At 45.8% G+C, this 26,233-nt stretch overlaps 1 protein-coding gene across 1 annotated transcript in view; it reads right to left on the bottom strand.

The window, feature by feature from the left end:
* LOC129698999 (protein FAM184B-like) overlaps positions 1 to 26,233 on the bottom strand; it is a 238,732-nt gene that overhangs the window by 10,235 nt on the left and 202,264 nt on the right. Inside the window, exons 9-14 of the mRNA XM_055638560.1 lie at positions 16,834 to 16,984; positions 14,488 to 14,691; positions 11,655 to 11,836; positions 10,889 to 11,032; positions 8,140 to 8,257; positions 4,249 to 4,353 (exon numbers count right to left, since the gene is read on the bottom strand). Of these exons, the coding sequence (XP_055494535.1) occupies positions 4,249 to 4,353; positions 8,140 to 8,257; positions 10,889 to 11,032; positions 11,655 to 11,836; positions 14,488 to 14,691; positions 16,834 to 16,984 (904 nt within the window). The remainder of the gene's footprint in view (positions 1 to 4,248; positions 4,354 to 8,139; positions 8,258 to 10,888; positions 11,033 to 11,654; positions 11,837 to 14,487; positions 14,692 to 16,833; positions 16,985 to 26,233) is intronic.

The following is a 26,233-nucleotide window of genomic DNA, read 5'->3' as shown; positions in this document are numbered from 1 at the left end:
CCCCTTCCCTCCCCTCTTCAGCTCCCCGCTCATTGAACCGGCGCGGGGGCTTTGCACTGTCTTCACGTCGGCGATTCTAGCAGCGCAGTGCAGTCACCGGAAACGTCAGGACCAACGGGACACCGACCCCCAAGCCCACCGCAAGCACGGAGAACCCAGAGACCCACAGCCAGCAGCAGCCCAGCCCCGTTCCAACTCCAGAGGAAAACTGCAAACTGGCCGGAGACGTCAGGACCACCAGAAGCCGCTCCCCGATGGGCCGCTACGGCGACAAGTGGCAGTTCGCCCACAGCCCGAGCTGCACCCCCTCATCGGGACCCCTTCCCTCCCCTCTCCAGCTCCCCGCTCATTGCACCGGCGCGGGGGCTTTGCACTGTCTTCACGTCGGCGATGGCAGCCAGCAGGCTAGTGCAGTCACCGGAGACGTCAGGACCAACGGGACACCGACCACCAGGCCCACCGCAAGCACGGAGAACCCAGAGACCCACAGCCAACAGCAGACCAGCCCCGCTCCAACTACAGAGGAACCTGGGTTGCGGATGACGGGGCGCAGCTCGGGGCGTCGTAGGGGTCCATCGGGGAGCGGGTCCCTGTTGGTCCTGACGTCTCCGGTCACCTGCTATCCTCCGGGAACTGTACCGCCCTTGCAGGAGAGTGGGGTTGTTTGCAGTTGCAGAGGGAGGGGGCAAGGGCGGTACAGTTCCCAGTCTCAGCTCCAGTCCAGGGGGGGTGGCCGGAGACGTCAGGACCAACGGGACAGCGACCCCCAGGCCCACTGCAAGCACGGAGATCCCAGAGACCCACAGCCAGCAGCAACTCCAGCCCAGCCCCGCTCCAACTCCAGAGGAACACGTAGGGGCAGAAGCTGATGGTGTGCAAGGTGTTCTTGGGGTGGCGCAGCTCGGGCTGTGGGCAAACTGCCACTTGTCGCCGTAGCGGCCCATCGGGGAGCAGATTCCTCTGGAGTTGGAGGGGGAGGGGGGTATTGTGCTGTTTGATCGCCCCCTGCTATCCCAGGGACAGGGAGACACAGCGGCGTTTTAGACTGGTGGGCAATCACTTCCAAAGTTCTGCCCACACAGTCAGTACACCTCTCCTACACTGCATTTCATACAAACATTTATTCTGCATGAAAAAACGACATTGAAGACTCAAACTCGCGACCGAGTAACTGCCGGGATCAAGGCGCAAACTCGCGACCTTGCGGATATGAGCCGAACACTCTACCACTGAGCCAGCCATTAAAATCTACGCTAAAAAAAATTCTGAATTACGAAAAGTGTCTGGTCCCAAGGCTGTCGGATAAAAGGTTGTGCACCTGTACTAATTGAGATTATTTCCACCCCAATGCTAACTGACCTGAATATTTCCAGTCCTTTCAGTTTTTATTTTGTAATACCAGGATGTGCAGTTATTTGCCAAATACCTGGATTGCATAAGTAATACACCAGCTACACTGGGTATTTAGAACAAGGGCCATCGTCAAGCTTTTCATGATTTTACGATGCTGAAGAAGAGTGGTTTTTAAGCAAGCATAAATTAAAGATGGTCAGATAAGAATAGTTTGAATAATGGGATATTGACTTGAAAAATGAATTCTTTCTGTCACAGGAACTGCTTGACCTGTGAGTACATCCAGCATTTTCAGGTTTCATGGAAACGCAGATAGGCAGGAGAGATGCACGTGTAATGATTTGTATATGATGGTGGGGTGGTGAATGATGCAAGAGGGCTCAGCTGTGTTGGGAAGGGGGGGTACTAGTCATCAGAATTTATCTGTATTCTTCACGCTTTGCTTATTTAAGTGCTCATCTAAATGTCACTGAAGTTATTGTAATTAATGCCACTATTTACTCTGCGGCACATACCAGACCTCAACAAATCTGTATTTTAAAAATAGTAAGATATTAGACTAAGTGGGACCCGTTGGGTCCCAGCATCACATGGGAGGGCTGGTCCCCCAACACAATATTCCACCTCTCCACCAATTCCAATATTGGTGGCCAGTGGGGGGGGGGGGCTTTCTGGAGCGCTAGTATGGGTGTTGTACGCTGAAGGGACTGGTTTCCAGAGAGCTAGTAGGGACATTGTGGGCCGAAAGGATTCTTGGGCTTGCGGCTCAGTCACTCAAGCCTGTTGTGCTGGCATTTCAAGCAAGGTGCAAGGGCACCAAATTCAAGTGCAGTTTCATACCATTTCAAGCAGGGTGCAAGGCCACTAAAAACAGCGAGTCGTGACCTCTCCCTCCCCCATCTTGCAGAGACTGAGCCAAGCCCACACTTCTGGGTTTTATAGTCCCTTCCCCTCCCACCAGAAGGGGCATGGCCTTCATGGCGTGATTGACATGAGAGAGAATCTCAACATTTTTTAAAACACTAATAAACACTTTCAAAACCAAAGGCAACACAGCTTTAGCACTTTCAAACCGAAACACACTTTTGCATTTTCAAACTACATTTTCAAACCACATTAAGGGCACTGACAGGTCAGTAAAACCACTCACAGTTTAGTAGACATGTGTTCAGTGTTATGCACAGCTCAGAATGAGAATTGCGACCTCTCGCTCCCCCATCTTGCAGAGAACTGAGGCATCTCCACACATCCGGGTTTTATAGTCCCTCCGGAAGGGGTGTGGCCTTCAGGAGAGAGAATCTCAACTTTTTAAAACATTAATAACTCTTATTTTTCATAGATGGGAAAAATCCTCGGCACCTGATGAGCGGAGGGGGACTCCGAGTAAGATGGCCAAAAATCACAGCCGTACGTGGTAGCGTTTTTTCTAAAATCAAAATAAAGCGTAAACAGGAAGTGGTCAAGATTAGACTTTTAATTATATAGAAGGCAAGGCAAGGCAGCTTGCTTTAGCACTTTCAAAACCAAAGGCAAGGCAGCTTGCTTTAGCACTTTCAAAACCAAAGGCAAGGCAGCTTGCTTTAGCACTTTCAAAACCAAAGGCAAGGCAGCTTGCTTTAGCACTTTCAAAACCAAAGGCAAGGCAGCTTGCTTTAGCACTTTCAAACCAAAACGCACTTTTGCATTTTCAAACCAGATTACGGGCACTGACAGTTTAGTAGACATGTGTTCAGTGTTATTCATAGCTCAGACTGAGAATCGCGACATCTCGCTCCCCCATCTTGCAGAGAACTGAGGTACAACCACATGTCTGGGTTTTATAGTCCCTCTGGAAGGGGCGTGGCCTTCAGGAGAGAGAATCTCAACATTTTTTAAACACTAATAACTCTTATTTTTCATCGATGGAAAAAATCCCCTTGTCCTGCGTAGGGACTCTGAGTAAGATGGCCAAAATCACAGCCGTACTTGGCAGCGTTTAAAAAAAAATCTATATACAGAACAATAGGAAGTGGTCAAGATCAGACTTTTAGTAATATAGATAATAATAATAATGGAAAGGGGCGATGATGAGTAGATTTGTGGGTTAGTATGGGTATTTTATCTGCGTTCCCTAGCCTAAAACATAGAAACATGGTTGAGGTGATTGAATCTCTTCCTAGATTGCATTGAATGTTCCTCCCCTAACTAACTGAAGCCACTTATCTGGGTAAAATGTAGCTCTGGATATTTAAATGACCACACCTTCTTCATTTGATTTCCTGCAGCAGAGCCTCCTCCTCACTGCCACTGAAATTAGTAGCACAACTATTTGATGGTTGCCTTAAAATTGCACTGCCTCTTCAACAGCCCTCCAGTGCTGAGTTACTGAAAATAGGCCAAAAGATGGGGTAGTGCTCCTGAGTTCTTCACCAATGATCAGCTCTGTACTCCTGCCAGACACCCATTTTTGTTTTTCGTTGGACAAGTAATGTCTCACACATGAATCAAAGCAATCGTGTACTATGCAAGATCCTTTGTTCCATTTACATATTTATAGCTCTCAATCGTTCATCTCATTACGCGGTTCGCGTTCCCATCTCATTATGGAACACTCTACCTTTGCACATTAGACGGGCCCCTTCACTGTCCATTTTCAAAACTAGTCTTAAAACACTTTTCTATTCCTTGGCTTTCGACCCTGCATGAGACTTCGCCCCTGTTTTAGTGTTTCTATTGTTTTTTATTGTTTTTACTGTCTTTTAATGTTTTTATTGGTTTGTTTTATGTTTATGATTAGTCATGTACATCATTTTGTTGCAACAGTGGTTGTTTTTAAAGTGCTCTATAAATAAAGTTCAGTTCAGTTAGACAAGTAATTTTTTTCCACAAATTCTAATAGATTCAGAAGTAATTTACCTTCATGGTCGGAGTGAAGCTTCCAGGTATAGGAGTTCTGGTAAAACATCTATTGATGTTACTTTCACTGTTTGCCAAAGCTATCTGCTGAAACTTCCTGTCGTCCTATGAGTTAGATGGAACACAGTTATGACATAGGAAATTAATGAATTTTCAAACATTCAATGTGATCATGGTTGATCATCCCCAATCAGTACCCCGTTCCTGCCTTCTCCCCATATCCCCTGAATCCGCTATTTTTAAGAGCCTTATCTAGCTCTCTCTTGAAAGCATCCAGAGAACCTGCCTTCACCGCCCTCTGAGGCAGAGAATTCCACAGACTCACCACTCTCTGTGAGAAAAAGTGTTTCCTCGTCTCTGTTCTAAATGGCTTACTGCTTATTCTTAAACTGTGGCACCTGGTTCTGGACTCCCCCAGCATCGGGAACATGTTTCATGCCTCTATTGTGTCCAAGCCCTTAACAAACTAATAACAAACTAATTTACTCTGGGGAATCTTTTAATTTATTTTATGTCTAAATCACATAACAGATTCTAATTTAGGACCAAGAGGAAATCTCACTGTGTGAGGTCTTAAAGTGGTGATACGAAAAGATATGGTGAACTTCAATGCAGCAAGATCAAGATTTTCCCAATGCCCATATGAATGGAAGGGATTTGGCGCCACACTTAAAGCTTCTACAACCAAAGTTGCTGAAAGCAAGATATTGTCAGTGGCCTAATTGTCAGTGGCATTGAGGTTCCAGGGATTAAAAGTGGATTGTGAAAAATCCTGATACTGAAAATGCCTAACTCTATTGGACAAAGCAAGAATGGTTTGACACAGTATATAACTCAGTGAACAAATGTTCAGTTGAAAGATGAGTGACCCTTAATCTAAAAACTAAAAATTATTGGCTTAGTCAGTCGAACCAAAAATATGGATTCAATTTTCACCTTTAATGCTTCTGGAACTGAGTTTTATGCATCATGTTAAATCCTTAAATACGAACAAAAGCTTAATGGTGGTGGGGTTGTGGTGTGGTACTGGGAGTTCTGAATGAATTCTCCTAGAATTCTGCTATACAATACATTACGATGCACAATTTTAAGATTGTTTTCTAAAAGCACCGTGATTCTGTGTTACTGATACAAGACTTGGCATGTTTAGAGCGTAAAGCTGCTACAATGAGACTTCCAGCTGATTCTCACAACTGCAACAGAGTGAAATTAATAACAAATGCTCAGCAGGAACATCATGGAGCCAAGGACTTGATGACAGGTGTACAGGACTGCGATATGTCCATGCTCTACCTTGCCCCATTGTAGGCAGCTTGCACGAGGAACTGCAAATACATTATTGCAAAGACCTTATCCAAAATGTAAATTAGCTTTGTATAATCTCCCGTCCCTTCAACCAGAGACTCCAATATTTCTTCCAGGTGGAAAAACATCTTTGTTGTACATCTTTCAAGTAAGTGAAATGCATCTACACAGGAACCGAAGATATTTTGCAGAGCATCACTTCTCAGTTTGCATGAGTGACTGTCCTTCCAGTAGCCTGTTTATTTAATTTGACCCAATCCTACTCTGACTGCTGTCTTTGGCTTCCTTTACTGTTCCAACGATGCTCAACATAAATTGCATCAATCTTCTGACTGGTTTTAGTAAAGTCCTCAGCAATCAAGAATGAGTTTAATCATTCAAGCAAAATGTCCTTTCCAGTTTGTATCAGATCTGGCTTGTTCCAATGAATGATCAATGACCTGAAAGATTAACTGTTTTTCGCTCCACGAATGCTGCCTGACTGGCTGGGTCACTTTTTTTTTCAGATGTTTTAAAATACCCTCTCCTTGGAGTTTTAAGCATTCTGCACCACCCCTTTTTTGAAGAAAGCACTGAATCTCCATGCCAGGGTCTCTGCACAAAATGGAAATGCTCCTCTCCAGTATTGGCACTTTGGTGAACACGTTTCACCGGCAGTGTGCGTCAACAACTCCCCCTGTGCAATTGGTGTCAAACTTTTGCTGGTAGCTGTTGACCTTTTGGGCTAAATGCACCATAATATGTGATGGTCAGCAGTGCAAAAGAAATGTATGGGGACAAAGAAGACTTGACCTAGGAAAAAAAACGTAGCTCTTCAATAAAGTGGAGACAAACTGATTCTTCTGGGTGACCAATTCCAGGGTGGGAAAAGCCAACCCTCGGGCAAGAAAATAGTAAAGACCAAGTCTAGTGTGGTCTGCCTCTTCACTAATAATCCTAGGAGCTTGGTCTTGTCATAAGAAACATCCTGCTTCATCAGGGAAACAAACATTTGACAAAACTATGATATAGATAATACTATTCTTCCAATTGAGAGACTGCAAGGATGTTCAAATGACAATTACAGAAGACTGTTGGACTGACCCCCACTTAATCTGCTTTCTATTAAATCCATTGACACACAAGTGCATCAGTAGTATCCGTTGCCTGAGCAACACCTTCAGCATCGAGACATCGAACATTCAGTTGGCTCCCTAACATCACGCTCCTGAAACCATTACTCTATTCCAAACTGACCCAGGAAAAGATTATAAAGTGGACAGACAGCAAGGTTCATGAATGTACTAGACATTTTCTAGTCCCTATGACACCTGGGATTCCCTGTCTCAAGACAACTCGGTGCAGAAGGGGCATTTAGAATGCTACTGAAAAACAGAGAACAGCATCATTGATAGAAAAAGATCAGAAACGACCTCTCATCCTGACACATTATTCACCATCTATCTTATCTGTGGAAAGGTCTGCATGTCATGGGTACTCCCAGGACCCAAGTGTCAGCAGGTCAACTTCTATCCTGGGTGACCGCATTAGTAAATAAATGTGAACATCAAACTGGAATGCATTAAGTGTTTGTGAGTAATGTTTAGCAAAAAGCAAGTCGTAAAATATCAGTAATCATGTATTAGAATTTAAATCCTGAAGATCGACAATGCTGTAAGAATTTTTAAGTATTATATGAAGATGACCTGTTTGAACGTTTGGGCGTTTTGTTCCAAGTTTGTATATATTTTAATTTGCAAATGAATGCTGGCGTTGAAAGTCTGACTAATCTGCAACTCCCTTTTATCCATTGTCACATCAGAGCAAGGGTGAACAAATACTGTCACAATCCAACTTAATTGCACACTCAACAGACCATTTATTTCAGTGACAGATGAGTGAACAGCGTTTGGGTTTCCTACTTGAAAGCACGACAACTGTCACTGAGGAAGATAATCCTTTTCATATTATATTTGAACGTTTCTGCTCCAGTTAAGGTTTATTCTAGGGAATAGCTGTTCAGCAAGCATGACATATGAAATTCCTTTGTATTCTTCCCTGAAAATGCGATACAAGAAATTCATTTGGGTTTTTGTTTTGTTTTGGAAGTGAGATTAAAGTTACTTTATTTTGTCCTGAAAAATTTCCATGTTTATTTTTTTCTTATTCTTGGGTGTAGTGAAATGTCGAGCATTTCAATGTGCTTATGATAATCTCTTTGAAAACAAAATTATTTTATTTATTTTAACAATATTGTTTCTATTGTGATAAAGAAATATGAATGATGTTTGGTTTTAATTTAGAATTAGGTCCCTTGGCCCACTGAGTTTCTGCCGACTGTCAATCACACTAGTTCAATGTTATCCCACTTTCCTCATTCACACCCTACATACTAGGGACAATTTACAGAGACTGATCAACATACAAATCCATATGTCTTTTGAGGTGGGAGAAAACTGGCACACCTGGGGAAAATCCATGGTTTATTAAGGAGCAAACTAAATTGATTGAATAGGAGTCGAGGTTTGTTTTCCCTCTTGCAGACATTGGGTTAACATTTTGATTAGTTGATTCCCATTGGAAAAACTCCACATAGTGAACACTTACCAGGAGTCTTTTAATAACCTGATCACGTTCTGATAGGTTATCTTGAAGTTTATTAATGAGGTGTAAATCTTCTGGTCTGCATTCATGCTTTTTTGACTTTTCTTCATTCTCTTTCAATCTGCAAACGATTGTGAATTTGAAAGAATTTGAGTTCTTTATAAATAAATTAGTGTCAACTTGAGAAGAGTTAGCATAAGTCAAGATAAATAAAGGTGTGGAAGTTATTTTATCTCACTGGTGAAAAGATCTTGCCAGTTTGTATTTTATGTACCACGTAGCCAGAAGATGGTTTCAACTCCGCACATGGTGAATTATCCTTCACAATAAGTCAAAGTTAAGAAAAGGCAATAATCATGATGTTGTCACGTTAATAACATCTTATCAAAAATGTAGTTCTCATATCAGATAACAGCAAAGGAAGTCCACCCTGTCTATGCTGGCTACCAGCAATCCTGTTAATTCCATTTCCTGATTTATTTTCACTTCACCTATTATTTCACACATGCTCATCAGCAACCCCGATACTTATATTTACATCCAGGCCAATTTACATTGTTTATTAAGCTGCCCACATTGGAAATGAGAGGGTAACCAGGGAGCAGGTTAGACCACTCAATGATAAAGGAGGGAACATGCTTGAAGTCTGGGGATGTAGGTCAGGTACTAAATAAGAACTCAGCATGCGTTTTCACCAAGGAGAAGGAGACATGGAGAACAGTGAGATCAGTGTGGAATACTAAAATACCCGGGCAGTTTGAGATTAAGGAGGTAGTTTTGGGGCTCTTGAACATTGGGGTGAATAAATCCCAGGATCCGACAGGATCTATCCCAGGTTATTAGGAAAGGCAAGAGGGGAGTTTATGGGAGCCTTCGTGGAAATCTTTGTTGTCTTTCGCCATAGGCGAGATCCCGGAGGACTGGAGAATACCTAATATTGGGATAATCAGTACGACCTTTATTAGGAGGTGACTAATGGGCCTGTTCCACTTAGGCAATTTGTCAGGCGACTGCCGGCGACTGTCAACTCGTAGCAGGTCACTGAAAAACCAGCGACTGGAAAGCTGACTGTCAGAGTGACACACACACACACACACACACACACACACTTCACCAGCCAGTTATGCAGGCGGGGACAGGGGGAGCGCTGTCTGAGTGAAATTCACATGGTGCAAAGCCAATGTGATACAGACACACACCGCGATGAACAGGAAGGTTGGCGCTGTAATTAAGACGGTGAAAGCACAGTGTACAGGAAGGGTCAACTAAGTCCTTTAAAAGAGAGGTGGGGGGGGAGAAGGAGTGGAGTCAACTTTTAAGAAGCCAGAGATACACGGCTGTGAAGCTCGGCGGACATTAACATTACCGGTCGGTTATCCTTGGTTCTGAAAACTATGTTTTTTTCCCCAATGAGCCAATGAAATTCACCGGTCAGCTCCGGCGAGAACCTACGACCTCCTGGCAACCTACTACCACTGCACCTATTGCACGAGAATTCTCGCTACTCTCCATGGCGGCTTCATTACTCCTTGAAAATGGCAACACGTATAAATAGTGATAAAGAAGGCACGTGGTCTGCTTGCCTTTATAGATTTGGGCATTGAGTATAAGGGTCAGGATGTCGTGATGCTCTATAGGATGGTGGTCCAGCCGCATGCCGTTCTGGTCACCCCAATACAGGAACCATGTGGAGGCTTTGGAAAGGGTGCTGAAGAGGTTTGCTAGATTGCCTGGATTAGGGGATATTAACTATAGGGCGAGGTTGGACAAACTTGGATTATTTTCTCTGGAACAGCGATGGCTGTGGGGTGACATGATAAATTATGAGAGGCATAAATAGGTTAGACAGTCAATCTTTTTCCCAGGATGGAAAAATTAAATACTAGAGGGCGTTACTTTAAGGTGAGAGGGGCAAGTTTCTTATTACGATGAGGGTGGTGAGTGCCTGGAGCGTGCTGCCGGGGGGTGGCACAGGCACACGGATATGTAGGGAATGGAGGGATATAGATTGTGTGCAGGCAGATAAGAGTTGGTTTTGGCATCATGTTCAGTACAGATATTCTGTTTGAAGAGCCTGTTTGTATGCTCTATTATTCTTTGTTCTTTGTTCTAATCAGCGTGTATTTGGGCTGTGGGAAAAAAACAGAACACCAGAGAGGAGACAACATGCCACAGAAAGTGCAAACTCCACACAGAAGACTGGTGGTCTGAAAGAAACCTAGACTATTGGAGCTGTGAAACGGTTGTGCTTCCTGCAGCTCCACTGTGCCACATTACCTCCTTGGACATTTTCCAGGATCTGAGCATCAATGGCAAGATGGGCTTTTATTGATCCTGGCAGTGAGCTACTCTGAGTGGCTTGTTAGGTCATTTCAAAGAGCAATTAAATAAGAGTCAGTTGTATTGGTTGGTCAGAAGCCAGGATGGACATCATAACTAAAATTTGTAAATATTGAATATAATTTCCACAGCTGCCCTGGTGGGATATGAACTCAGGACTTTGGATTGTGAGGCTAGGCACCTTACCACCACCGCTGCCTCTTCATTTATTTTAGAGCTGTCCCATCTGTTTCCAGAAATTAACAAAATATTGTTGGAATTCATAAACTATTGTTGGTTTTGGCATGATAAGACTGACAATGGAAATTTGAGGCCATGAACATTTTTTATTTTGTTGCTCTTAGCATTTTGAATAATCACCTTGTTTCATTCCAGCTTTCTTTAAAAAAAAAAAGGGAAATAGAACACTTACTCAGTTTCCAAGGAAACTATTTTTGCTTGGAGACGGGTTTGGGAGCTGCTGAAATCAGACACAATGCCTTGGATTTCTTTCAAGTGATTTTGTTTCAGCAAGACTTCCTTCTCATGTTCTGCCTTAAGCTCTTCTTCCAGTGATCTATATCATGGAAAATAGATAGTGGGTAATATTGCAGCACTGTTGGGCAAGAACAACATTAATGTTTTCATAAGGAGATCTTTTGTCAGGTGATTATTCTTATAAAAATCCCAGATTTTTTTTAATGCACATTCAGAAGCATTCATGTTTCTTGTTGGATTTAACAGCCAAGTCCATGGCTGACATAACCAGATATCAATGTTTTTTCAGCTATTTTGAGAGCCGGTCTTTTTTTGTCTCTCCAGGTCCACCGGGTGGCACCAGCAATGGCTGCCTCGCCAACAGTCTGTCTGTCCCTTCCTTCTTTGTTGTTTGTTTGTATGTGTTCTTCATATCTTCAAAATACATTACCTTGGGCAAGACCCTGATGCACGACATTTACGATGAGCTAGTTCTTACCAGTGAACTTGGTAAAGGCAAGTTTGGATAAGCCGCACAGATCATCAGTGAACATTTACAACATGGCACAGTCAGTAAGCTTTGACTTCAGTCCTCAAGTCCAAATCATTCATAGACATCAGAAAGAAATGAGGCCCAGAGTAGACCTGTATGGAACACACCATTAAATCTGAGCCACATCCCTTTACTTCCAAAACAAAACATATCTTCAAAAGCTACTAACCTGTAATGTGTCTTGTTAATTCTCTGCTGAATGGCTTCCTGATTCTTCAATTCAAGTTCCTTGTTGAGCAGTTCCACACTTTCGTTAAGCAGTGTCCTTTCTTTCCGTAGCTCAGACATTTCACTCTGTAACTCTAACAGAGTCTCTCTCAGTGTTTTAAGCTGATTCTGGTAATTGTCCTCCTTTAAAAAAAGGTTTACATTGTTCAATTTTTGCTTCCACACTCACTTGTAACACAAGTCAGGATTACTCCAGCAACTGTGGTGGAGTGTGGACTGTGGTGGAGTGAGCCGAAGGGCCTGTTTCCTAAACTAAAAATAGCTGTACCTCTAAACTAAAGATTTGGTGTCCAAGAACTCATGAGGTGCAGCCTGAAAAGCAGCAGAAGCACCAAAAGGCTGGGGGAAAGATGACGACTACAGGACAATGTTCTTGTTCAGCATCTGCAACCTCGTCTCCAGCAGAGGCAGCAACTGCCTGCACAGAATATAAAGGGCTTCCCGGTAAAGAGATGCTTCTTATTTGGAGCCAGTGAAATCATGGTTCCCAAAGCAATCTAAGTGACCCTAAGTCATGCTCCAATGCTTACCAACAACACTGAAGGAATAGGAGGAACTGAGTTGATACTAAAGCGGAATCTCCAGATTGCCTGCAATGCTCAGGCAAGGGGACGTTGGAACACATCCTGAGCTGCTGCCCAAAGGCTCTTGGGCAGGGCCGGTACACCTGGCATCACGACCAGGTTCTTAAACCCATTGCAGAAACCATCAGCATGGGAATCAGCAGCTGCAGACGAGCACAGCCACACCACCCAGATGATCACCTTCGTGAAGGCCCGAGTGCAGCTGCCAAGAACCACAGCAGCCAGGAATCGGTCAGGAATCCTGGCAACTGCGCAGGACTGGCAGCTTTCCGTAAACCTGGTGAAACAACTGAAGTTCACACAGCATATTGTCACGACCACCCTGAGGTCAGACATCCTCCTGGTCTCAGAGGCGACCAAAAACATCGTCTTGTTGGAGCTGACAGTGCGGAGGAGGACCGTCTGGAGGAGGCCCACGAGAGGAAGATGACCAAGTATGAAGAGCTGGTCATAGACTGCCGCAAGCAGGGCTGGAAGGCAAGGTGTATGCCCATCGAGGTTGGCTGCAGAGGTTTTGCAGGGCAATCGCTCTACAAAGCCTTGAGTGCACTGGGCATAAACATAATGGAGAGGAGAAGAGCCATCAAGAACATCACAGAGGCAGCGGAGGAGCTCGAGATGACTCTGGATCAGGAGAGGAGGTCCATGGGGAAGAGCGAATGCCACCTGAACACGTCGTGGTCTGATCAACCACGGCTGGGTCGCCTGGGCGAGGGTGTCTGATGTTGAAAGACCCGAAATACGCTATGAACCCAGATTACATCACTGATGATGTGTTCAGGAGCGTCAATAGATGTTTTTTTAATCTATCCCTCATGTTGTTTTGCAGGTCTTTGATTATAAGGTTCACTGTACAAGGTCCCACATAAGAGATTAGTATACAAACTTAATTTCTATGTTTCTATGTTTCTATGTACCTTGGTACATGTGATAATAACGAACCATTGAGGGAGACTTCATAGCCAAGGAATTTTGGTGCCAGCATGCCCTGAGATATGGATCCTGGGCAACAGGACTTTCCTGGATCATGGATTCCAGGTTCATGATTATAAGACACAAATGAATCCAATTACTGGGATGTCTTGCGACAGCATTTTTCAAACTCTGGCAACTTCAATGCTTCTGAGGACACGGGATTTCCTTGTGTGTTGCTTGCCTGGGTGGTGTCTCTCCCTGCTGGAGGAGACCATTAGGGCCACGATCCTACCAGGCTCTTAGTCTGCTGGCCCCAGCAGGATGTCTGGCCGATGGGGCCTCCCAGCTGGCATTCATCTCACTGCTGAGAATGACCAGGTCTCTTTCATTGAAACTATGTCTTTATCTCTACCCGTTAGTGAATATCAGATATATTTAAATGAAATTAAACTTTCCTCTGCGATGTCAGTTAGTCAAAGGCTGGCAAGGCATTGCTGGGAGATTTTTTTGCCATTCTGTTGAACCCTCCTTGAGTCCAAATGGTCTTAGAGGAACCGTGGCTCCTTTGATGCAGGGTCCTGTGTGTCTGAATATAATAATCATAACCTAGCCCTTTAGACCCCAATGGCACAGTTACTGGACTGACATTGGGCTAGAAATGTTCAATTTTACAGAACCACAGCATTTACTTCCATTTAAGTAACCCCTTAGTCCCACTATACCTCACCTTGTCCACACTATACCTTGTCCACTCATCTCCCATCCCCGTCCCCCATTTTATCCTCTCCTTTTCCACTCATATAACCACCTTCCAATCCCATCCCTTCCTTCAGCTTTACAATTCATTACCTCCGCTTTCCTTATCTGACACCCTATTGTCTACTTTTCACCTAAAAAACATTTGGACAAGCACACAGATGGGATAAGTTTAGAGGGATATTTGTCCAAATGCAGCCAAGTGTGACTAGTGTAGATAGGGCATGTTGGTCGCCGTGGGCAAATTGGACCAACTGGCATGTTTTCACGCTGTATGACTCCATGACTCTAGCTTTTGTTACTTACGCCACTCATCAAATTCCATACACCCGCATCCACCTATCACTTGCCAAGTGTCCCACCCCACCTCAAATCAATCTGCGGAAGGTTCCCGACCCAGAAGGTCACCTGTCCATTCCTTCCCCAGATACTGCCTGACCCACTGAGTTCATCCGCACTCTGTGTTTTTCTCAAGATTCCAGCATCTACAGTTTCTTGTGTCTCCCTTACCACAATTACCTGCTGTTGATTTCTCTCCCCACTACTGAGGACCTGTTGCTTCAGGATCTCAAGCTGAGATTCAAGATCTTGATTTAGTGATGTGACATACTGAACATTCTGCAGGAGAGTTTCCTTTTCTTCATTCAATTGGGACTGAAGTAACTGGACTGCAGTTTGGGAATTGGTCACTTGTTGTTCAAAGTTCTTCTTTGTGTCTGCAAGCTGAAATAAATAGAGGATTAAAATTGAAAGCTTTAACGCCTTGACTTTACCTCATTTCATTTTTCAAACAACCATCAAAATAAAAATCGTCTTTCTCAGGATCAGTTTTTAAATTTCAGCATTTAGTATCTATTCCCAATTGGTAAAGGAAAAGTAATGATGGTCCATGAAATGCACTTAAACAAGTGCAGGTCTTTTGTTGAAGGTACTCCCAGGGTGGATATACTTCTAGGTCAAGGTGGTGTGTTACTTGGAGCGGATCCTGCAAAGGTTTCTATTCCCTGTTAATATGCAAAGGAGCACTCAACTGCCTCAGTTTAACTGTTACAAAGATTTAGGAGGTTTTTCTTTCCAGTCTCTAACATTTTATCTACTTAAGAGAATTCTTAAGTATCTTTAACACGATTTCAACCTTTTCCTGACACGAGGTTTGAGCAACCTTTCTCTTTGCTGGTTACCAAAATGGAAGGAGAAGTAGCCGTATAAAATGCGTGGGCTCAAGGTGAGCTCACAGGGATCCCTCCTCTCCCACCGAGCACTCGGGCCTTGGATAACGTACCCTCTCTTTTCAATAGCAGGTGATGCAGAAGCTGTGCATTTTCAGGGGATATCGTCATTGTTACATTTCCTCCTGTGATTTGACACAAAGCATTCCTTCTTGCAGGAATGTTCAACTATACAGTGAGCTTCCTTGACCCACTCTTCCCAGGATGATATTAAAATATTAACATTCTACTGTGGCTCATAACTAACCTGTGTCTCAGAGCAGACCAACCAGCTTCTCTATACCTGATTATTTGTCAACCGCCAGCTCCTACCTTGTGCCTATGTCTGGTGGGGGTCTTGGGAAGGGGTGTTTACTCATGTGACCAAGGATATAGAGAGTAGCCTGAGCCTCATAGTGACACAGTCTTCCTGGCCCCTTCTTCCATTTGCCCAAAGTCCCAAACCATGTGGCAACCATCTCGGGACTAAATGCACCACTGTACCTATTCAATATTTTCACAGCCATGAATTTAAATGATAAGAGAATTCAGCTGATAATTGCTTTTGACATGAAAAACTCCTTCATGCAAGTGCAATCTCATAAAACACTCCACTGTCCATTGCCCCGTCTTGGTTCTTCTTCTTGGTTATTGGTTACTTGGTCCTCCAAAATATTCCAACTGGAATTTAAACTGGAGGTGGTGAAGGGAGGGATTAAGCCAGAAAGGGTTATTGGGAAGAAAGTGCTACTTTAAATTTAGTTGCATCTGGTTGGGTAACTATAGTTTGGTGGAGATTATTCCATGCTTTAATTGTGCGTGGGAAGAACGAATTGCTGTACACATCTGTCTTTGTAGCTGGGATCACAAATTGGATCGAATGCCCTCGTCTGCTCCTAATTGGTTTGGGGTTGGTGTAGGTCTTGTGATCTATGTCTAGCTGACCATTTAACATTTTGTAAAAACAGGTCAAACGGTGAGCTTCACGTCTGTCTTGGAGACGGTTCCACCCCAGAGAATTCAGAAGTTTGGTGACACTCGCTTCTCTCTCATAGGTGTTAGTAACAAATCGAGCTGCCTGTCTTTGGACACGTTCGATGGATGAAATGTTTTTATCTGTGTATGGGTCCCAAGCTGCAACTGCGTAGTCCAAATGAGGTCTAACGAGGGTGAAATACAGCTTCTCCTTGACAGAAGTTGAACAATTATGAAAGTTGCGCTTCAGGAAGTTTAGGACACCTGTTGCTTTCACTGTTACATGATGAGTCTGACCATTCCAACACAGTTTGATGCCAAGATACTTGGTTTGTTTGGATTCTTCAAGGGTGACACCAAGTATGTTGTAGGATGTGACGCCTGGATTCCTCTTTCTGGTGACACACATGGTTTCACATTTGGAAGGGTTGAACTGCATGCCCCATTGTTGTGACCACTCGACCATAGTATCGAGATCCTTTTGGAGAGCATCTTCATCATCAGTTGACTTAATTGGACGGTACAGCAAACTCATCAGCGAACAGTCTGGTTGTACTTGCGACTTTTTCATGGATGTCATTTATGTAAAGCAAAAATAGGTGTGGGCCAAGTACTATGCCATGGGGTGTACCACTCAACACTGGATGCCAATTGGAGTGTTTACCTCTGCTCAAGTGCTTACCTCTGCTTCGAGTGTTCCTGTTGCAGCTTGCCACTTTTGCTGCAGGGTTTCCATTTCTTGCTCTTTCTCCTGCTGCAGCTGAGCCATAGCCGACTGCATGTCAATTGTATGTTCTCTCTTCAGCCTTTCCTGCAGCTTCTCGTTCTCACATCTGACAAAGACATTAAAAGGACAACTTTCAGTTGTTTTAATCCAGAACCAAACTGATCTGAAGTTCTGAAAAACTGGCAGTCTTTTAAGACACAAGCAAGCTGAGATCAGAGTGAGACTCCAAAGGGATTGGCATCAGTTTCTTATTTTGCAAGTTTGTTTTTTTTCCAAAATGTTGTGTGCATGCATTCATGCTAATTGTGATACTGAGCTAGGTCTCATTTTCCTGCATTTGGCCCACAGCACTGCCCATATTTTTGTCCAAACGTCTTTTAAAAGTTGCAATTATACCCGCTTCAGTAGCTTCTTCTGGCAGCTTATTCCAGATAGGGACAATCTCGAGTGAAAAAGGTGGCCCTGACGTCCTTCTTAAATCTCTCCCCTTCAACTTAACCCTGGGATTAATAAATCCTTTCCCTGGGGGGGGAAAAGATGCGTGTGTTCACGTTATCCGTGCTCCTCGTGATCTTGTACATCTCACAAAGGTCGCTGTTCAGCCTCCCACGCATCAAAGTCCCATCCTATCCAACATCTCTCTATATTGCAAGCCCAGGTAATATCCTGATGACTCTCTACTTTACTCTTCTAACTTAGTGGCTTTCTTCTGCAGCAGAACAGCAAGTTCTCCAAGTGTGGTCTCTCTGCACATGGTCTACTTCCCTCCATCCCTGCAGAGTCATGTGCCTAGCTTAAAGCCTCTTAACCAAATCACTATCATATCTGCTTGCACCACTACCCCTGGTCATGCATTTCAAGCACCCTCCCCTCTCTGTGTAAAAACCTTGGCCTGCGCATCCCCTTTAAACATTATCCTTCTCACCTTAAAGCTATGCCCTCAAGTGTTTGACATTTTCACTATGACTGTCTACCATATCTATGCCTCTCATAATGTTATAAACTATCAGGTCTCTCCTCAGATTTTGATGCTCCAGAGAAGACAATTTGTCTTTTTACCTCTCTTTATAGCTGAGACCCTCTAACCCAAACATCATTCTAATAAACCTTTTCTGTACTTTTCTAAAGCCTCCACATTCTTCCTGTAATGGGGCAACCAATATAGCACACAATTTTCCAAATGTAGTCTTACCGACGTTTTATAAGGCTGCAACATGACTGCCTGATTCTTAAACTCAATGCCCCAACCGATGAGAGCAAGCACACTGGATGTCCTCTGTACCATCCTGTCCACTTGTGTTGCTATTTGAAAAGTAACTGCTTCAGTTCTCATACGGTTTGATGTACGGACATGACGTGTATCCAACATTTTCTGGAGTTTTATGCAGTTGATAATGTCCAATGGAGTGATGCAAATGCTAGGGATCTAAAGACCCTCCTGTCAAGCCTTTGATCTTATGAAGGATAGATGCAACAATACAATACAATACAATACAATTTTATTTGGCATTTGAACCCCATTGAGGTTCAAATGAAATGTTGTTTCTGCAGTCATACACACAAGAAAAAGACCCAAGACACAACACAATTTACACAGACATCCATCACAGTGAATCTCCTCCTCGCTGTGATGGAAGGCAAAAACGTATCCCTCCCCTGCACTCCCCATTCCCCTCCCGATGTCAGAGTCAAAGCCCCCGGCGGGCGATGGCAATTGTCCCGCGGCCATTTACGCCGCACCGGGTGGTGCAAGGCCGTGCTCCGGGCCTTGGTGTTGGAGCCCCCGGCGGGTGCTAGCAAAGTCCCGCAGCCATTCCAAGCCGCGCGGGGCGGTGATGTAAGGCCCCACTCCAGGTAATCTTCAACCCTGCAACTCTGGCGGGAGAAGTCGCCGTTGCGGAAGCCCCGAAAAGCGGTCTCCCAGCAGGGACCCGTGGGCTCCCGGTATTACTGTCTACCAGACCTGCGGTTGGAGCCTCCGAATCTCCGGGGTCGGGTCGCAGCAGCGCCCCACCCGCTCCTCCCGCTCTGAACTCGGCCAGCTCCGTCCGCAATGGTGAATAGGCCCGCAGCCCCGCGACTGGAGCCCCAGGTCGTTCCTGCTGGAGGCAGCTCCACGGTGCTCGGCCCCAACGACAACGGAGACCCGACAGAGAAAAGGTCGGGTTCTCCGTGCAGGGGAAAGATTTTAAAAGTTTCTCACACACACACACACACACACACACACACACACACACACACGCACGCACACACGCACACGCACACACGCACACACGCACACACACACACACACACACACACCCCAACAAAAAAAATAAAAACTACATTGAAACAAGACAAAAAATAATAAAAAGACAGACGGACTGCAGACGCCGCTGTGACGTGAGTCCCCAAATCATAACTTTGAACCAGTGTTAAACCCTGAAGCACATGATCAACAGAAGGCCACTGATAGAGTCATCCTTAGATGTAAAAGGTATGGTGCAGCACGCTGCTCACAGACACGCCTGCTGCCTGCATAACGGGGTATAATGGGGGTTTTTTTATAACCTTCCAACACTCCCCAGCTTTTGTCTGACAGAGCATTAGAAACCTTTTCCTCCCCGTGAGGGAACTGGAAACGTGTTCCAGCAGACAGATCAATTGCTGCATTGAATAGCAGGCAAAGGGACTTGCACCGCAGCAGTTTAATTTCCCCACTGCCACCTTGTACAGCAGTTATTGAGGGCACACAGTGACGTAGGAGCAGCACTGTGGCACAGCGGTAGAGCTGCTGCCTGTACAGCACTGAACTTCGATTCAGATTACGGGTAATGTCTGTACCGAGTCTGTACGTTCACACTCTGACAGTGTGGGTTTTCTACGGGTGCTCCGATTTCCTCCCACACTCCAAAGACGTACAGGTTTGTAGGTTAATTGGCTTCGGAAAAAGTGCAAATTGTCCCTAGTGTGTAGGATAGTGTTAGCGTACATGGTGATCGTGGGTCAGCGCGGACATGAATACAGAACAAATCAGTGTGTGCATATACCATTGTATAAATATACACACACATGAATAAATAAAACAGATAAAGTGCAAATAAACTGATAATGGGCTATTAATGTTCAGAGTTTTATTTGAGTTGAGTTCAATAGCCTGATGGCTGTGGGGAAGAAGCTGTTTCTGAACCTGGATGTTGCAGTCTTCAGGCTCCTGTACCTTCTACCTGAAGGTAGCAGGGAGATGAGTGTGTGGCCAGGATGATGTGGGTCCTTGATGATGATGCCAGCCTTTTTGAGGCAACGACTGTGATAGATCCCCTCGATGGAAGGGAGGTCAGAGCCGATGATGGACTGGGCAGTGTTTACTACTTTTTGTAGTCTTTTCCGCTCCTGGGCGCTCAAATTGCCAAACCAAGCCACGATGCAACTGGTCAGCATGCTCTCTATTGTGCACCTGTAAAAGTTAGGGAGAGTCCTCCTTGACAAACCGACTCTCTGTAATCTTCTCAGGAAGTAGAGGCGCTGATGTGCTTTCTTTATAATAGCGTCAGTGTTCTCGGACCGGGAAAGATCTTCAGAGATGTTTACGCCCAGGAATTTGTAGCTCTTGACCTTTTCCACCATCGACCCATTAATATAAACGGGACTGTGGGTCCCCATCCTACCCATTCCAAAGTCCCCAATCAGTTACTTGGTTTTGCTGGTGTTGAGGGCCAGGTTATTGCGCTGGCACCATTTGGTCAGTCGGTCGATCTCACATCTATACTCTGATTCATCTCCGTCAGTGATACGTCCCACAACAGTGCTGTAGTCAGCGAACTTGATGATGGAGTTCGCACTATGACCAGCTACACAGTCATGAGTATGGAGTGAGTACAGCAGGGGGCTGAGCACGCAGCCTTGAGGTGCTCCCGTGCTGATTGTTATCAAGGCTGATACTTTCCCACCAATTAGAACAGTCTGTGGTCTGTAAATGAGGAAGTCGTGGATCCAATTGCAGAGGGACGCGCAGACCCAGTTCTGAGAGTTTGATAACCAGCTTGGAGGGGATGATTGTGTTAAATGCTGAGCTGTATTCGACGAATAACAGCCCGACATATGAGTTTTTGTTGTCCAAGTGGTCCAGAGCGGAGTGGAGAGCCAGCAAGATCGCATCCACCGTTGATCTGTTGTGGCGATAAGCAAACTGCAGTTGGTCCAGGTTTTTCTCGAGGTAGGAGTTGATTTGCACCATGATCAACCTCTCAAAGCACTTCATCACCACAGACGTTAGTGCCACTGGTCAATAGTCGTTCAGGCATGTCACCTTGCTCTTCTTGGGCACCGGTATTATTGATGCCCTTTTAAAGCAGGCCGGAAACTCGGACCTCAGAAGTGAGAGGTTAAAAATGTCCGTAAGAACTCCAGCCAATTGGTCCGCACAGGTTTTTAGAACACGACCCGGTATACCATCAGGACCAGGCGCTTTTCGAGGCTTCACCACTCTGAAGGATTTTCTGACGCAGGCTTCAGTGACCGTGACTGAAATACCATCACGGCGAATGGGGGGATCGAGAAGGCACATCAGTGTTCTCCCTATAAAAGCGTGCGTAAAATGCATTGAGTTCGTCAGGGAGTGATGCTACACCGACATTTGAGCTGCCTCCTGATTTCGCCTTGTAGGAGGTGATTGCATTCAGGCCCCACCACAGCTGCCGAACATCCGTCTCATCCTCCAGCTTGAAGCAGAAGTCCCTTTTGGCCTTTTTGATGGCCTTACCAAGGTCGTATCTGGACCTTGTAGACCACTGTATCATCAGACATGAATGCCCGGTGTCTGGTCTTCAGGAGAGTGCGGATCTCAAAGTTCATCCAAGGCTTCCCATTGGGAAATACTCAGAAGTTTTTTGTCGGGATGCAGTCCTCCATACATTTCTTTATGAAGTCTGTAATGACTGGTGTATTCGTTTCCGGTCCACCCCCCCCCCCCCCCCCCCCCCCCCCTCTGCCGACCAGCTCTGTACTGTCCTCACCTCTGGGGGTGTGCTCTTTAATTGCGGCCTGTAGGCAGGAAGAAACAGCACCTTGGTATGGTCGGATTTACCGAAGTGAGGGCGAGGGATAGAACGATAGGCATTCTTGATGGTGGTGTAGCAGTGGTCGAAGGAGTTAGGTCCTCTGGTGCAGCAGGAGCATGTTGGTGGAAGTTAGGGAGCGATTTCGTAAGGTTTGCTTTATTGAAGTCCCCAGCAATGGTGGTAAACGCCTCGGGGTAAGACGTCTGGTGTTTGTTGACCACGGCGTGCAGCTCCTCCAGTGCCAGACGGACGTCTGCCTGGGGTGGGATGTCAACCGCAGTCAGGATGATGGAGGTGAATTCCCTCAGAAGGTAGAAGGGACGGCACTTCGCCGCCAGATGTTCCAGGTGTGGAGAGCAGGAGTTGGACAGAACTGCCACGGCTGAGCACCACGCAGAGTTGACCATGAGGCAGACGCCCCGTCCTCTCACTTTCCCAGATGCCTGCGTACGGTCCATACGGTGGATAGAGAACCCTTCAGGCTGGACCGCTGAGTCTGGGGAGCTGGGGGTGAGCCATGTCTCTGTGAAACAGAACACAGAGCATTCCCTCAGCTCCCTTTGATAAAGCAGCCTTGCCCTTCCCAAGGAAGAAGAAATAACACAACATAAATATAAAACTTCTCATCCCTCTGAAACAAAAATATACAAACTGCTGTAGGGAAACCCCTTAACGGATTCTAAAACCAATGAATTAGAAATGAAAATCTCTTGAAATTACAGCTAAATCCTCATTCTAATCCTTCAGCCCTCCCTGCAATTTGTGCTTCATCCATTTAAATCTGGTCTCCATTGACACCATTACTGATAGTTCTGCTCTCAACTCTATTTCACAAGGGGCTTCACACAAAATATTTACTCATGGCAAGCAAGTTGTCAGGAGAGCATAGGAAAATTGTAGAAATGAGAGACATGAATAAGTAAGTATATTAGGCGAAACGGCCTTTTATAAAAAAAGAGAATTATAACAAAATAATTGGACCATCATTATAACATACCTTTACAATAATAACAATTATGTGGTAATTCAGTCAGGTACCTTTTGTTAACTGATACTTGCTGAAAAATAACATATTTCCAGCATTCAGACCAGAACTATGTGGCCTTACAAGATTATTACAGCCCTGTACCTTTTACTCCGCTAAATAGTCTTGTTTATAGTTCTATAATAAATTACAGCCCACTAAATAAATTTCAATGGGATTTTAATGTTTCAAATTGCATATTACTCATATAAATCAAGGAAGTAAAATGAATAACAAAACAAATCGTAATGATCTCATTTATGCCATTACCATTTCTGGTTTCAGAACTGACTTTATGCAGATGCACACTAATGGCTCCTGGGATTATCTAGACTAGATTGCTATTGTTAATGCAGTGATTGGGTGTTAATTAAATCTCTGGTATGAAACAAGGGCATGTTGTGCCCAAAGATCCATTTGCAGCAAGTTATAGCCTTAAATGCAAATACATTAATTAGTGCATCATTCTGACATCCTCCCAACATACGATTGATGCCTTGAAATTGGATTACAATGTTTATTTTGGGCAACGTGCTTAAATTTGATTGATTGATGGATGAAATTGATTAAAAGATACAGCATGGTAACAGGCCCTTCGGCCAATGAGTCCACACCAACCATTGATTAGTTCTATGGTGTCCCACTCACATCCACTCCCAACATACTAGGGGCAATTTACAGAAGTGAATTAAACTACAAAGTCACACGTCTTTGGGATGTGGGAAGAAACCGGAGCACATGAAGAAAATCACAAGGACAACCTAGGATACTGAGTTGGATGATCAGCCATGATCATATTGAATGGCGGTGCAGGCTCGAAGGGCTGAATGGCCTACTCCTGCACCTAATTTCTATGTTTCTATGTAACCTGTACAGAAACCATCTGTCGTCATGATAGAGTCTCTGGTATCGTGACCCAGCTTTTGATTTATTTTGATTTATTGAAAAGCAATTTCCAGAGAAATATCCAGGACCTATTGCGAGTTTCACAGGTTTCTGGTCATCCTTCTAGGCTCTTTGAGGTGTTACATTCAGGAGACCTCACTCATGCTCAGTGATGCCTTGTTGCATGCAGTGTATGTCTGAACATAACTTCCAGGAGTTTGGATCACAAGCATTTGGCAAAAGATGGCAAGGATGACTCATGCAGAGTAGGCATTCGCAATGCTTGTGGGCATAGTTCAGTTTAATTTAGAGATACAGGTGCACAACCTTTTATCCGACAGCCTTGGGACCAGACACTTTTCGTAATTCAGAATTTGTCGGTCTTCGGAATGGAATTTTTTTGCGTAGATTTTAATGTCTGGCTCAGTGGTAGAGTGCTCGGCTCGTATCCGCAAGGTCGCGAGTTTGCGCCTTGATCCCGGCAGTTCCTCGGTCGCGTGTTTGAGTATTCAATGCCGTTTTTTCTTGCAGAATAAATGTCTGTATGAAATGCAGTGTGTTGAATGAATTCCTGAATTTGTAAATGTGACCGCAGCATTGAATCACCTCTCGCACTCATGTCACCCTAGCGGGGCTACATGCCCTTAGGCGGCCTAGCTCGGGGATTCTTGATTCTTAAATGTTTGTATGAAATGCAGTGTAGGAGAGGTGTACTGAATGTGTGGCAGAACTTTGGAAGTGATTGCCCACCAGTCTAAAAAGCCGCTGTGTCTCCCTGTCCCTGGGATAGCAGGGGGTGATCAAACAGCATAATACCCCCCTCCCCCTCCAACTCCAGAGGAAACCCTCCCCGATGGGCCGCTACGGCGACAAGTGGCAGTTCGCCCACAGCCAGAGCTGTGCCACCCCAAGAACACCTTGCACACCATCAGCTTCTGCCCCTACATGTTCCTCTGGAGTTGGAGCGGGGCTGGGCTGGAGTTGCTGCTGGCTGTGGGTCTCTGGGATCTCCGTGCTTGCAGTGTGCCTGGGGGTCGCTGTCCCGTTGGTCCTGACGTCTCCGGCCACCCACCTGGACTGGAGCTGAGACTGGGAACTGTACCGCCCTTGCCCCCTCCCTCTGCAAACAACCCCACTCTCCTGCAAGGGCGGTACAGTTCCCGGAGGATAGCAGGTGTCCGGAGACGTCAGGACCAACAGGAACCCGCTCCCCGATGGGCCCCTACGACGCCCCGAGCTGCGCCCCGTCATCCGCAACCCAGGTTCCTCTGTAGTTGGTGCGGGGCTGGGCTGGGCTGCTGTTGGCTGTGGGTCTCTGGGTTCTCCGTGCTTGCGGTGGGCCTGGTGGTCGACGTCCAATTGGTCCTGACGTCTCCGGTGACTGCACAGTCCTGCTGGCTGCCTTCGCCGACGTGAAGACAGTACAAAGCCCCCGCGCTGGTGCAATGAGCGGGGAGCTGGAGAGGGGAGGGATGGGGTCACACACATGGCCGGGAAGCAGAGGGGTGTAGGTGGGATGAAACTGAAGGGAGCGACAATTTGCTGCTGCCTGCCCGCTGAGTTAAAAAGTTCCCACGCAAGACTCACGATACACTGTGTATCGAATCTACCATAGGAACTTTTTAACTCAGCAGGCAGTCAGCAGCATATTGTCAATTATTAACCCTCCCGCGTAATGTACCCTCGCCTTCTCTTTTATGGATGGGGATTTAGTGCCCCTTTCTTCGAGGACCGACCGGAGGTTCCGCTGTCACCTCTGCGGGCCGCCCTCGGTGAACGTCCTGTCTCCCTGTCCCTGGGATAGTAGGGGGTGATCAAACAGCACAATACCCCCCTCTCCCTCCAACTCCAGAGGAATCCGCTCCCCGATGGGCCGCTATGGCGACAAGTGGCAGTTCGCCCACAGCCCGAGCTGCGCGACCCCAAGAACAAGACGTCCCTTGCACACCATCAGCTTCTGCCCATACGGGGAGCGTGTTCCTCTGGAGTTGGAACGGGGCTGGGCTGGAGTTGCTGATCTGGGATCTCCGTGCTTGCAGTGGGCCTGGGGGTCGGTGTCCTGATGAGGGGGCGCAGCTCGGGGAACGGCTTCTGGTGGTCCTGACGTCTCCGGCCAGTTTGCAGTTTTCCTCTGGAGTTGGAACGGGGCTGGGCTGCTGCTGGCTGTGGGTCTCTGGGATCTCCGTGCTTGCAGTGGGCATGGGGGTCGGTGTCCCGTTGGTCCTGACGTCTCCGGTGACTGCCACTGTGCTGCTAGCATCGCCGACGTGAAGACAGTGCAAAGCCCCCGCGCCGGTGCAATGAGCGGGGAGCTGGAGAGGGGAGGGAAGGTGTCACACACATGGCCGGGAAGCAGAGGGGTGTAGGTGGGGTGAAACTGAAGGGAGCGACAATCTGCTGCTGCCTG

Source organism: Leucoraja erinacea, chromosome 1 (assembly GCF_028641065.1).
Source record: "Leucoraja erinacea ecotype New England chromosome 1, Leri_hhj_1, whole genome shotgun sequence".
Classification (NCBI taxonomy): domain Eukaryota; kingdom Metazoa; phylum Chordata; class Chondrichthyes; order Rajiformes; family Rajidae; genus Leucoraja; species Leucoraja erinaceus.
This window is presented reverse-complemented; position numbering and strand designations above follow the sequence as displayed.